The sequence below is a fragment of the Neolamprologus brichardi genome, chromosome 14, assembly GCF_056152115.1.
Source record: "Neolamprologus brichardi isolate AB-2024 chromosome 14, ASM5615211v1, whole genome shotgun sequence".
In the NCBI taxonomy this organism is placed as follows: domain Eukaryota; kingdom Metazoa; phylum Chordata; class Actinopteri; order Cichliformes; family Cichlidae; genus Neolamprologus; species Neolamprologus brichardi.
This window is the reverse complement of record NC_142117.1, coordinates 34,504,161-34,518,540: the sequence shown is the minus strand read 5'-3', so window position 1 is coordinate 34,518,540 and position 14,380 is coordinate 34,504,161. Positions and strand designations below refer to the sequence as shown.

Genomic DNA, 14,380 nt, shown 5'->3' with positions numbered 1-14,380 from the left:
GAACCAGCAACCAGCCTACAAACCAAGCTCCCTTGACCTTTAACCTGCTGCTCTTTTTTGCATCCATGAGAGACAGTGGTGCTGGTTTGATCGATACTACACACACACACACACACACACACACACACACACACACACACCATTAGGTTTAAATGTAATCATTCTCCTCCTCTGTGTTCGTCTCTCAGGCCAGCACTTTATCTCGGGCTCTTTGCAACACCCACGGCCGACGGTGCAAAGTCCAACTGCTTATCTTTGCCTCTGCTGGGCCAGTGGCGCTCTGTCTGTCCGTCTGTCTGGATGACATACTGACTGTGTTATGCACTGACAGTCTCTCTGTCTGCTTTTTTTTCTCTCTTTTACCTGCAGCTCAGTTTTTAATGTCTCTTCATCCTGATGATTTGGCCACTGATAAACGGCTTTTTATCAAGATTTTTGAGATTCTTTTCTTTACTTTACTCTTCAGTTTAAAGCGATGTTTTATATTGTAATATTTATATAACAGAGACGTACCATCACGATTATTGCTGTTCAAGGCAATAGTTGTTGTCTTTGTCGACCATCTCCTTCAAAACCTAAAAAAAGTTCATTCACCACACCCCACTATTTCGATTAATCATTAACAGTAAAAAAGGACCTGAGCTGGGTTTTAGTGAAATAAAGGTCGGCATGATAGCATCAGCAAACTCTTGTTTATTTTATTTTTTCCTTCAAAAAATTATGTTTATTAATTTTAGTTTCACTCTCGGCCTTGCCTGCTGTGGCCTTGTACAAAGTACATTTTCTTATGTTACTGTTTATCCAACACACTATTTTCTTACCCACTTATCCTATTCAGGGTTGTGGGCGGTTAGAGCCTGTTGCAGCTGTCATAGGGTAAGTTGCAGGGTATATCCTAGACACCAGTCTATTGCAGGGCTAGCAGCTAAAGACAGGCAGCCATCCACTCTCACATTTCTACCTACAGTTAATTTAAATTGTAGGCATGAATGTGTTTAATTTATTATGCATGTCTTTGGGCTGTGGGTGGAAGCTGGAGAACACGGAGAGAGCCCAGGCAGGCACAGAGGGAATGTGCAAACACCACTCCAGGAGCTTCATGACCTTCTTGCTCTTAGGGTGCAGATTTATTATCATAGTAATTTTTTTCTACTGACGGATCTACAACCTAATCTAAATTTCTTCATAGTTCTTATTTTGTTAGATCAACAGTTCAAACACTAAAATGTCAAGTTTCTGTCTCACAAAGCAGAAATGCAGTGCATCTGCAAGCCGCTTTGGAGCCCACCTCTGTCACTGACACCTGCTCTGTACTGCTCTCCCCACTTATACATACTGCAAGATGAGGATATCTCAGAACACAGCTATACTACCAAATAGAAAATTTTGCAGATGCAAATAACAACTGAGGTTGGGCAATTTTACTGGACTGTGTTTATTGATGTTTGTAAAGCTGGACCGTTGTCTGTCTGTCTTATAAAACCTTCGACTCTTTGGCAGGACTATTTATAGTTTCCATTCACTGCCTGCAGTTGTCAGTCTGGTGGATGTGTGACTTTATTAGTCACACATCCACCAGACTTGATATTTTAGATTTCAGCATTTGTATGTTATTGACTTTTATCTCTAAGACCTCCTCGATTAAATTATTGTTGTTATAAGAGTCTCATAATTACCAGTTTGAGTTTTTTGGGAGTAGCAGGTTTTGGATTTTGTTGTACAAGTAAGTGCAAATTTGTTGACTAACTGTCGTACCCCTCTCACTGACTAACTAACACACGAACTTATATGTCATCAAATAATCGTTCACTTTTCAAGTAGCCTGAGGACTGAACTGTAAGTGCTTTGTTCCTTCTCTCGCTATCTCTCTATCTCGCTCGCTCTCTTTTCCCTCCCTTTTCTCGGGCATAACAAGTGTAAACAGTTCATCCACAGAACAGGATCCAGGATGCACTGCCTCATTTGCATTAGACATCTTAGAAACAGACACCACCCTTTTTTCCTCCTTCCGTTCTTCTTTCTTTCTTTCTTTCTGTCTTTCTGTCTTTCTTTCTTTCTTTCTTTCTGTCTTTCTTTCTTTCTTCTTTCTGTCTCTTATGCAAATGAAAAACTATTCATTTTAGCACAGATACTCTTTGTACAGGTGTGCATGCTGGCAGGCTCCTCGTTAGATTTTCTATCTCCAGCAATAGAGCCTGAGGACATCTGTCACCACATGCTCAACAGAGAAACTGCTGCACCTCAGGAGACAAATACTCATTATACTAAAAATGACAGTTGTGTCACGATAATGTCTTTAGGAACCATTTGTCACTGAAACATATCTTAACTGTCATCGTATAAATCTTCCGGAAGCACCACCAAACGAAGTGCTTTGCCCCAAATTAGGGATGTTTTTTTAAAATAAGCAAAATCTTCTGTCTAACTCACAGGTGTCGAACTCCAGGCCTCGAGGGCCCTGCAGGTTTTAGATGTGTCCTTTATCCATCACAGCTGATTTAAATGGCTAAATTACCTCCTCAACATGTCTTGGGGTTCTCCAGAAGCCTGTTAATGTGTGCTGACCCAGGGTGAGATCTAAAACCTGCAGGACACCAGCCCTCGAAGCCTGGAGTTCAACATCCGTGGCTTAACTGAACAGATGTTAGGAAGTGGGAAAATATGTTTGTTAATTTGATCATTCAGTACCACTTGCAGACCCAGTGCTTACAGAACAGCACAGTATTCAGAGGAATTAAATCAGTTAAAAATATAATTTAAAAGATCCAACATGTGCGACCTTCCATCCATTGTTAGTGCCAGTACACGACGTAGCATGCCTTTTATGCAGAGATGACATCTGCAAGATTCAAGCTTGCAGTCACACATTCACAATGTACTCCTCCCAATTCATGAACATATTTTGTTGCTTAACTCTGAGAATGTTTTGCACAGGTTCTTTTACCTCCAGACGTTACTGCTGCAAAGACCACCTCTAAGCAGGGCATTCATGTCCTATGTGATATGCTCTCATGCATCTCCAGACATGTTGAGGCCTCTTGGATGATGTGGTCTTCTTGTGTCCCCAACGAGCTTGTTTGCAAGAGCTTGTTACTTGCTACTGTTACTTTTGGTGTGGCAAATACTACAAGTATCAACTCACTGTGCACTGATGTAAGAGCAATGCATTCACAGGTAGATATACTCTATAGAAGGCTAGATATATAAATAAAAGTGAAATAAATAAGATGTGAGGTAATAAGGAAAGTTTGTGTTTGGTAATACAAAATTACTTCATGAGTAATCTAACAATTACTATTTAATCACAATAATTTTGTAGTGTAACCAACCATTTGTAACCCAACACTGTATTCCACAAACAAGGTGCATCCATGTTGCAGTCAGTGTTGGGGAGCAACGGAATACATGTACCGCCGTTACGTATTTAAAATACAAAATATGAGTAACTGTATTCCGTTACAGTTACCGTTTAAAAAGGTGGTATTTAGAATACAGTTACTTTGTTGAAATAAATGGATTATACGGCGGTACTTCCCTGTTTCATATTGTGGTGGGTCAGGCCTGTTTGGGTTTTGTTTGACAGCTACTTCTGTTGCTCCAGGCGTTACGGTTGCCATGGTTGCAGGGTGTCGCTCTCTCTGCCTGTGTTTCCTGGGTGAGAGAGGCCTTTTTGTTGTTGTTGTGCTAAGCTAATAGGCAGAATGCTACAGGCATAGCTCTAAAGAATGTAGCATCATGGGCAGTGTAGTCCGTGCTGCAGGGAGAATGGACTGCCATACACGTTATGTGTCTGTGAGCGAGGGAGGGAGAAAAAGGAAAAGTACGAGCTGTCATCGAGCAAAAAACGGGAGCTGGAAGCATGTAAATATAATAATAACCACTGCAGCCAAGAAGAGTGTCTGACAGCCCAGTTGTAAGTAAGCTATTAAGACTCGACTGTACACCGTGTTCGTGTTTTTCTCTGAAACAGTAAGTTCAGTTGGAGCAGCCTTTCTCTGTCTCTCGCTAGCAAACTTGACCCAGACAAAAAAGTAAAGCTAGTTTTCGGCTATGAGCTGCGGACCTTCAGTAATAGTAATAAATCACATTCATGTAGTTGTAAACAGCATGATAATATATTAAGTAATCCAAAGTATTCAGAATACGTTACTCTCATTGAGTAACGTAACGGAATATGTTACAGAATACATTTTGGGGCATGTATTCTGTAATCTGTAGTGGAATACATTTTAAAAGTAACCTTCCCAACACTGGTTGCAGTCATGGTCTGAATGACATGAATACATCGGTATATTCCAGCGTTTGTTTCCATGTTTTCCTCTTTTACTTTTGTAACTTTGGAAAAGTCTTATGAACTTAACTGATCACCATACTCACCATAGAAGCCACAAAAATCAGTGGCTTTTCATACTTATTTCATACTATTCAACACAGATATTTCAATTACTTTTGACAAGTCTGATGTGCATAATTATGTTGACAGAGAGTTGGTTATATCTGATAAACTTTATCAATTTTATGAGATTAAATCTTTAAAAGAAAATGACACCATCACAGAAGTGTGTGGGAAAATCCCAGAATCTGTAACCTGTTATGGTCATTTGTAGAGGAGAATATTTTATTGTGACATCCAGACTGTTATCAGCAGTCAGTATCTGTTTTCAAAGAGTCCCATGTCTGGAAACTCGGTCAGCCCAGGGTTACAGATTACAGATGAAAGGTTACAAATGTAAGGGTCACATCTGAATTTTTTCTCTCTTTGGTGCTGAAATTGCTCGAGCTGCTGCACTGTTGCCCCTTTAAGTCACAGTGTGTTATCTGTGGATAGACTCTAATCAGTTTTCCTTCACCCAAAGTCTGGAATGAATGTGACCACTATCAGCGAGGTCTCCTGATTACTATGAGTGACATTATAGAGTCAGGTTAGTCATACCTGGAACACCTTCTTGTATATGTGTGTGTGTGTGTGTGTGTGTGTGTGAGTGTGCGTGTGTGTCTTTGTAGCTGTGGAGACCATATCAGGTGGGTGCTTGCCTATCTTATCAAGCTAAATGCTCCAAAGGGACTATTGTGTATGCAAGAACTGCCCGAGTTTCACACTCAGACCGTTGACCAATTAGCATTTCTTTAAGGCATATGTATGAGTGTGTCTTGCCTGTGTGTGTGTTGAGGACAACCATATGGAAAGGAAAGAAAGATTAGTTACATTTTTTTCCTCTTCTCTCTAATAGTTAATTTTTCTTTTTTTAAACACGTCTTGCCTACTTGATTCATTCGTAATTCTTTATAAGAATCAAGTGGGCACTGTCTCCAATAGTTAATAGAAATAGGCTGGTAAGTTGGTGGTAACCTCTTGGTCTGAAGGATTAAGCTGATGCGAGCGTTCCAGTTTTGGCGGCTGTTCCTTCGCACTAATTTGCAGACATGTGTGTCTGTGCATTGCACTCATGTACTCTATGAATACAGTTTGCTAACAAAACCTACATGATTTAAACGACTTACAACACCATACTTTTGGCGAAAACATCTTGCTGCAAGAAACAGACAGAAAAATGAAAGTCAGAAACGCTGATGGTTAAAAATGAGGCCAATATCTTCAGAGTGTGTGCTGCTGCTGATCATATGCACTGGCGTTATTTGTTACTGTGCTTAAGATAAAAGAGCAGTCAGGGACAAATCTGTGACAACAGCTACAGCACAGGGTTGGGTTGAGCAACTGTCAAACATGCAGACAGGTAGAGAGTAGGGCAGCGTGGGGTGTGTGGGTGCGTGTGTGTCAGTGCATTAACTCTTATTAAATAATTTGGTGACAAAATAACATTGTATTTGTTCATGTTTCTAGACATGAATTGGTGGTTTTAGCATAAATTTACCTGCATTTCGATGCAAGCAAGAACCGTTAGTGTTGAACAGAATTTTCTCTGAAGTCAACATTTTCATATGTATGATTATACTATCTCATCCTCTCCATATTTTGCAAGAGATTCAGCCAGTGTTCATGCTTAGTCTATATATTTTGTTGCTCCCTTGCTTGAAAAATCTCCTTAAACATGCAGAAAGTTGTGTGTTTACTGTTTAGGTGGAGCTCTCTGGAATTGGTCCTTAAAGGCAAAAAAGATAAATGTCCTGCTCTTACTTTCCCCTGTTTTTGTTTCGTCGACTTGCTGACGGTTTTTCTAGTGCAGGGTCAGAGGCAGGTCAGTAGTTTTTGGAGTGGTCAGGGCCTCACTCTGTGTGTGTGCGATGCCGCCCAGGCAGAGGGTCTGCGCAGAGGTCGGCTTTGAGGATCTCAGTGTGATTCAGCCATGTTTAGTCTACCAGTCCTACATGTCCTAAATGTCGCACACCACAGTCATTTGGTCAGGAGCTGTTTCAACAAGGCAGTGCTATTCCTGCAGCACTACCCTACCAAAGAGCCGTGACTGATTGGCCAGGGCAAGTAAGAGATGTGCTGCCAACAATAGTGCAGGATGTAGAAAAATATAATTTTATAATTGATTTTGTTTGCTGTAACATTTGTTTCAGTGGCTAACTTTTAGAAATGTTTGTGCATTTGCAAAAATGATCTTTAAAAAGACTCAAAATTTATTCTGTCTCACTTGAAATAATAAAATCTGTAATAAAAGGCTATTCTTGAATGCTTTATCTGTGTGAAATCCTTAAAGAGCCGATGTGTTTTCTTCTAATCCAAAACAGCAAATCCACGCTAAGGATTTCCTGTTTTGTTTGTTTGATCCAGGATGTGCTGACCAACAAACTCTTCCTTTATTAAAAACGACGGAAAGAAGAAAAGCAAAGACACCATTTGTCCCCTCTTTAATAAGAAAAAAGAAACATGAATCAGTGTGATCACACTTAAACCGAAAGAAAAGAAAACACAAACAATATATTATATCAGCACACTTTCAAAGTTGGAAAAGCAACATATTTTAAATAAAGGACATTTGGCATTGAAACATGTTCCACAGAGGACATCGCGTGACCTGAAACTTCTGCATCCTCTGCTGCTTATCATCCTTCAAAAGATCATCCATACATTGATCTCTTATCACATCAGCAGTCATTTGAAGAAAAGGCACTTTTCAGCCATGGGGGCGGTCTTTTGACCCACTTTTACACGGCTACTACTTAGCTGATCCGTTGACAGTTTAAGGAGGACATTCCTACGTATTGTTGTAACACACACACACACTATCAGCCCACCTGGCCATTGAGAGCTCTATAGTGCAAAGTACTGTATGTAAATCCTCCAGTAGTGCATCTCTCCTCCCCCCACTGTTAGTAACTGACAGAACTCCTCCATGCACCTCACCAGTTAACTGTTATTCGAAATGTTACAGTCTCTGGAAAGGCGTGCAGTTAAAATGCTTCACGTAGTAATAAAAGGAACTATTTTCTGGTCATCTGAAACACATCACATATATTTTTTTTTTTTTTACCACAGTTGCTTTGCATCTTTCCGTCTCACTACAGATTTTTCTTTTTCTTTTTTTTGTTACTTTGTTTTACTCTAAACCTCAGCAGGAACACAATGTTTTTTTTCTTCATATTAACCAAAAAGACGACACGTTTTTTTTTAAAAGCAGAGTTCATGAGCTACACGTTTAAATCGACAAGACGCCCGATCCGACAAAAACACAACAGATCAGGGCGTGAAAACAAAAAAAAAATGACCAATGTTGTAACACACTCACAAAGAAATGAATTTAAATGTCTCCAGTTGCAGTAACACCTGCCTGAAGCAGTAACCTGAAACTTTCCTCTGGATAAAAAAACGAAACCTCACATTGCGGTTGTAACTGGTCGACAGAGCACAATACAAGTTATATTAAAATTTCTCCCTTCATAAATAAATGCAAATATCCTTTCCCCTCCTCATTACCTCTATTTACATTTTATACAAGGCTATTTTTTGCCACACACAATTCTCAGGATTGGACTTTAACGTACACACAGACAAATTAAACGACTTCACTATCATTTAAGACCTCCTATTGTCCAGCTTCACTTTTCTGTCCTCCGTGTAACCAGTTTGTCTCCTTGTTTGACAGAGATGGTAAAAAGAAAAAGTGTGTTCTTTTGTCCCTCTAAACATGGCAGCTATTTTATTTTGGATGTGAGTTTTGAAGTCCAGAGACGCAGAGAGAATGAAAGAGGAAGATGGCAAAAGCATTGGAGTCCATTTTAACAGATGCGGGGAGACACAGAAGTCTCCATCTTGGCTTTCCTCCATGAGCAGGTTTGTGTGTGTGTGTGGGAGTCGCTAAAAGTCCATATTAGGAGGCATTGAGTACTGAGCGGCTGTACAGAGTTTGGTAGTAAGTGCCCGAGTCCATTGTGGCCGGCCCCGGGCTGTCGTAGATCTGCTTCGCTGCTACAGGAGAGGTCCCAGCGTAGGTGTTGTAGGTCATCAGCTGGTCCTGGTAGGATTTGAGGTCCATCTTTTGCTCGTTGGACATGAGGTTGGTGATGGAGAATGGATGGTTGAAGTTGTAGTGGGGGTCTAAAGACTTGAGGGGGTCGCTCTGTATGTCCATGTGTTGCTGCATGACACTCGGCAGGAGGTGGGAGCTACTGGGTAGAGTCTGGGAGTGGAGGAGTGGGTTGGAGGAGGAGGTGCCAGTGAGGGACATGGAGGATGGAGAGATGGAAGATGAGGGGGTGGAGGAGGGTGGCAGGGAGACAGGTGGGTTGTGGAGGTGCGAGGAGGACAATGGTGGACATTCCAATGAAACCATCGAGTTTCGGGAATGAGGCTGGTCATCTGAAGATCCCGGGTGGGAGTTATCCGAGTGGGTGGAGTCTGCTCCCTCTGATCCACCTCCAGGGCTGCGGTCCTCCACCATGAGATCGACACTGTGAACTACTTTTCCTGAGCCCATGTCCTGGTTCTTGGCTGCCTTTTTTGCTGACTTGTCCTCAATCTTGAAGCGTTTCTGGCGCCGCAGGTAGCAGCCGTTCTCAAACATGTTGCCGGACTGTGGGTGGAGAGTCCAATAAGAGCCTTTGCCCGGCTTGTCGGGCGAGCGAGCCACCTTCACAAAGCAGTCGTTGAAGGAGAGGGAATGGCGGATGGAGTTCTGCCAGCGCTGCTGGTTCTCACGGTAGTAGGGGAACAGGTTCATGATCCATTGGTAAATCTCGTTCAGGGTTAACATCTTGCTGCCACTCTGCTGGATGGCCATGGTGATGAGGGAGATGTAGGAGTATGGCGGCTTGGCATGGGTCATTGGCCGTCGGAAGGGCTTTGGGTTAATCTCCTTTGCCCCTGCTCGGTTCAGAGTTGCAGGAGAGGTGTATCCCAGCTGACTCATGGATGGGCTAATGTCCTGGTAGTGGGACAAAGAACTCAGGGAGCCTGGAGCAGCAGGGCCCAGCTGAGTTAGTGAGCCTGAGGTGAGGGACGGGGCCACTGGGGAGAGGGACATGTGGCCGGGAACGGAGCCCATTGAGGCCAGTGGTGAACTGCTGATGCTGGTGGTGGGTGGGTGATATGACATGTTCATACCAGCAGGCGAGACAGTGGCTGGGTTCAAGTTGATGTAGTTATTGATGGTGCTCATAGAGCTCATGGAGCCCAGACCAGAGTTCATGGTTGTAGGAGATGAGTACATCTGGAGAAAACAGGAGGGACAAAATCTAGTTAGTTGCAATGTGAACACAGAAAAGAAATAAAATAAGACAAATAATTATATAAATTCTGTAACTATCTCATTTTGATTTCGATTTTTAACACTTCTGTTGGAAATAACTGATCTGAATTTCTCGGGCAAAACGTGAAATGTGAAAGGAAACACTCCCAGACTCCCAGTGTTAAAAGTCACTTCTTATCAATGCACAATGAAGCTCTCAGTGTGCTGAGAGGGGACATGGATTTCACACAGCGATGTTAACCTGAAAATGCGTAAAAAGCGCGTCATGGTGCCTCTCGGTCAGACGGCCTCCTCCACTGCTGCCATGGAAAAAACAAGTTCTTCAGTATTTAACCTAAAGTGGAGGAGTGATCCTACTTCCAAGGCCTTTTTGTGTGGAATAAAGTTGAATAATTCAGAGCTAAATGTCAAGAATTGTGCTTCTCTGAATCCCGAGTCTTACTGATATTTAATTTTTATGGATGCGAAAATACTAAATCTGCGGGTGATAAAAAACAGACTATCTAAGCCCGATTATTTTTGGTTAATTATTATCAAACGCTTTCTTCTCGGTAATTTAATCAGGCTGGGTTGAGGTGAGAATTGCTGCTGCTGATGGAATTAACTCCTAATTGAATTAGGGAGGAAAAAGTCTTGTTTCATTTACACTTGAATCGTTGCAACACTTAAGCGGAGCAGAGACACAAAGGATAAAGGCCTAACAGTGAGAACATGTCCTTTAAAAACATCATATAATTCTCACTGACTATTTATTACGAAATCCGTTAAATTATAATTGTCTCATTGTTGATTTAAAATCAAAGTATTTATTTTGCAGAAGAAGCGAGCCCCTTCCTGACTTGCTTTTTATTTCTTGATTTATTTATGATGTTTGTTTACCATAACTGCTAAAAATATTAGTTACTCACATATTACGATATTATTATTTTCTTACTTTTAGTTTTTTCGGGTTTTTTTGTTTGTTTGTTTTTTGTCCAGATTCCCGAGATTTGATTTTCCATTACTAATGCCATGCGTGGATGTTTTTATTTTTACGACAGTGTCATAATATTTCCATGTTAATTCGAGGTTTTCGCCTACTTTTATAAAATTATTTTCGAATGTATCAAAGCAACTACTTTAGATTCGGAGTCCCGCTCCATAAGCGAACATTTTGTCTTCCCTCACGGTCTGTCTCTCTTTCTCCCTTTTTTTTAAATCCCCCAAAACAAAGGCGGAAACCTTGGCAATATTTATAACAAGAGTAAATAAAAAAACTGGATTTATTTGTAGTTACTGTTGATATTTTCATGTTTTCGCTTGTCATTACCTCGCTGGCCTCGCTGGCTGTGTAGTAAGTATTCCACTCTTCCATCTTCACAGAACTCAACATCCCAAACAAAAGTCTTCAGAAGAGAATATTTTATCTGTGACCGAAGTTTTCAGAATAACAAAAATAAATATTAAGTCCTCCTAAAAGTTGGCACGTATCGGGAAGAAAATCCAAGCAGAAAGGTTTCTCCTTGTCGCACGGAGTCTAAAATGCGTAAAAATGAAAAAGTGATGCGATTCCGCTCCGGAGAACAGGTAGGTCAGCGTTTCTTAGTTGTCAGTAATCCATTGTTTGGCAGCTTTAAACTTGTTAATGCTCAAAAGACTTCTGCTTCTTTCTCGTGGCCCGTTTTTTCTTTTGGTCACCGGGCCCTCGGGACGCAGCGCGCGGCAGACGGAGATATAACTTGCAAATACAGTAGAGGAACCTGGGCGCCCTTCTCTTATAAGGCTCTGCTCGGCCCCGCCCAGCCCTGACTTTTGAATCGGGCAGGAAGGGCCCGGCAAAAAAGGCAGATGTAGCCCCCTGGCGTGCTGGATATTGGCCCCGCGGCTGTGCTGGCGAAAACCCGCCGAGCAAGTGTACTACTGTTCAAAAGCTGTGCTCATTTTTGGGATGTTTCTCATTATTTCAGAAGAGTTAAGTTTTGTTGATCATGACGAAAAGTTAAATATCAAACACGTTTCGAAACTGGAGCAATAAAAAATCTACATAAAAGCGCGTCATTAAAATCCAAAATTATTTTTTCAGTTCTTTTAACAATCAGCGTCTGGTTTCTGCAGTTTTGCTAGCAACGCAATTTTTCTAAAAGAATTCGAAAAATAGAATTCTGGCTTGAATAACAAAATATTTAATCGTGACAACTTTGACCTTCACATACTTTGATAACAGCACGAATCACCTGAGACTTATCAGATGATCAGAGAACATCAAATTTCTCAATTTTCCACCATCAGCCTCTGTTTTCTTCTGAATCTTCGTCACGAAAACCAAGTAAAACATAAGGAGTAAAAAAGTAAACACAGCTGACTAAGAAGCTTATCCCCGAGCATAAACAGACAGATCTTTATCCAACTGTCGGGTAACGATGGCTCATGTGCGCATTTTACGCATATTGGGGTCGTTTGAATGTGAGAGACCTCCTCGCCCTGGGAACTTTGTTGGAGAGCTTCTTTTTTCTCAGAGGAGGCCCGTCGCTACAAAGAAATAAATAATGTAGCCTAGTCCTGGCCTAATGCATGGGCCCGGACTCCTGTATTGTGGAATACACATCAGGCCTCGCTGCAGACGGAGGCCTGTGAATGTCAATGCTTATGCTTAATGGCGAGTCAATGGAGATGTAATTGATGCGCAGGCGGGAGGTCGACGGGATTAAAACTGGGCGATAAGGAAGGCCTGTTAGTGCTCAGATGCAACAATATTATGCAGAGTGTAAAAGGATTCAGCGACGTGAAGATTTCTTGGAAACATGACGTTTCCAGCCATTAAATTTCTCACATAAAGGCCCCGCTGCCCTCAAGAAAACAGAGATGAGAGGGAGGGACTCGGGTCAGCTTATAGTTAATCAGACGCTTTCCATGATATGACCTGTCAACGACTCACAGATTATCACCTGCTTGCAAAGTGCTGTCACATCCATTAACACGTGGAATAAACTAACGCCTGAATGTCGTAACGATGTACCAAGCCGGGATTATTTATTTTTCTCCGTGGATAAAATATTTGTAAGCCAACTCTGAGGTCACATGAAAAAAAAAAGCTTCCGGGTTAAAATGTACTTTAATTTGACGCACTAGTGAATTTAAATGAGAAGTGGACGAAACGTCTCTTTATTATAATGGAGCCTTGATCTCATCTCATTTTTTTACTCAAGTTTACAATTTCAACGTCTTCTGTTTTCTTCAGGGGCGGAAACGATCCAAACGGCTTTACCCTAAGGCCTCAAACCTCTCCCCTACAAGGTTTCAGTTATCCGAGTATGAGTCTATAAAACGGGACAGACTAAAGCGCATCTGCTAATTATTTGCCCACTGCCCCGCAAATGTCTCAAATGGAAATTTGAGTTCATAAATATTAATCAAGTTTGTATGTTTTTTTTTCTGGAGAGTTTTGTGGTGTTTACAACTTCTCTGTCCTGTTAAACTTAAGAATAACAAATGTTCTCCAAAAACAGACAATCCTGCAAGCACAACCTGATACTTAATATATCGACACACCTGCTGCGTAAAAGGGTTCAGTATGTTTTTTTTTCCAAGACTTTTTTTGCTGCGTCTAATAAACACCTTTAATCGAACTTTTCAAAGCCACCTCTCTCACTCTGCGGGCTGCTTTTCAGTCCAATGGATCTTCCATCGGCCATTAACACCTCCATAATTGGTTTAACAATAGCTGTAATGAGCTGACACTAATGGAGAAAGCAGCAGATCCGCGCAACTGGAGGACGATGGGGAGGGACATTTATACGGCCACTGGCCGCCCTTTTCTTCATCACAATCAAAATAGTGAAAATTAATCGGGAGTGCGTAACTTTATTCAGGCTGACAAGTTTATTTACTACTACAGCTACTGACAAAGGGCAGAGACCTGAAGCTGTGGCATATTTGGTGAAAACAGAAGGTTTTTAGGCAGTAACAGGTCAAAGTGCGACAGTTCTCGATTTTAAAGGATTACCGACTCCACAGGCTGTAGGCCTACTGGACCTGACAAAAGATCATGCTGCCACACAGCGTCTTCTCCGTAAGGCACGCTAAGACCAGGAGCGCCATCATGTGGCGCCCTTAAAACCGAGTCGCAGCTATGCTTTGTGCAGTTTCTTCTGTTAGGATTATAAAGGAGCACAGATATAATAAGAAATTTCACAGACTCGAACTGCTGTGACATTAAAACACAGGCGCTTTATTCTGACTCTTTGATTTTAAAGGTGAATTAGACGTGAAGTTTAGCTGTAACCAAGTCTATAGGCAAGTCTTGCAGGATAAATGATACATTTCCAGCATTAGAGCTGATAAATACCAACGGATAAAAGGGAAAACACACCATATGATGGACACTAGACACTAGTGAAACCAGTTTTGGCAGTCCCAAACTAAGCTGGCTTGGGAATGCCCCAATGTCCACTCTGGAAAAGCTGTAAGCAGTGGTTTGAAAGCAGAAGATCTGGGCATCACTGCTCAGAGATCTACTCCAGCGAGCTGGGCCAAGATAATTAGAATAAGGATGCATGGTTGCACAAGCAATAAATATATGAAAATTCCTTGACTTGTAGCAATTTCAGACAGCTAGCATTTAAGTCTTTCGATTCTAACAGAAGGATGGTGAGCAGTTCCATTATATGAAGTTTTACCCAGAAATAATAAAAAAAAAAAAACAGGTAAAGATACTCAGTAAAACTTGTAAATAAACAACAAAGAGAAGG

The 14,380-nt window shown here is 41.4% G+C and overlaps 1 protein-coding gene across 1 annotated transcript; it reads right to left on the bottom strand.

The window, feature by feature from the left end:
- Positions 1-6,799: 6,799 nt before the first annotated feature.
- foxa3 (forkhead box A3) lies at positions 6,800-11,365 on the bottom strand. The gene is made up of 2 exons (XM_006805194.3): positions 10,963-11,365; positions 6,800-9,614 (listed from the first exon to the last, which is right to left on the bottom strand). Exons 1-2 carry the CDS (start codon positions 11,023-11,025, stop codon positions 8,277-8,279), a joined length of 1,401 nt encoding a protein of 466 aa, XP_006805257.1. The 5' UTR covers positions 11,026-11,365; the 3' UTR covers positions 6,800-8,276.
- Positions 11,366-14,380: the final 3,015 nt, after the last annotated feature.

Excerpts from the sequence above, each read along its gene's own strand:
- foxa3 (XM_006805194.3), bottom strand. The coding sequence starts at position 11,025 with ATGTTGAGTTCTGTGAAGATGGAAGAGTGGAATACTTACTACACAGCC. Across the intron at positions 9,615-10,962 it reads CAGCCAGCGAGGCCAGCGAG|ATGTACTCATCTCCTACAAC; the intron begins GTAATGACAAGC and ends TGTTTTCTCCAG.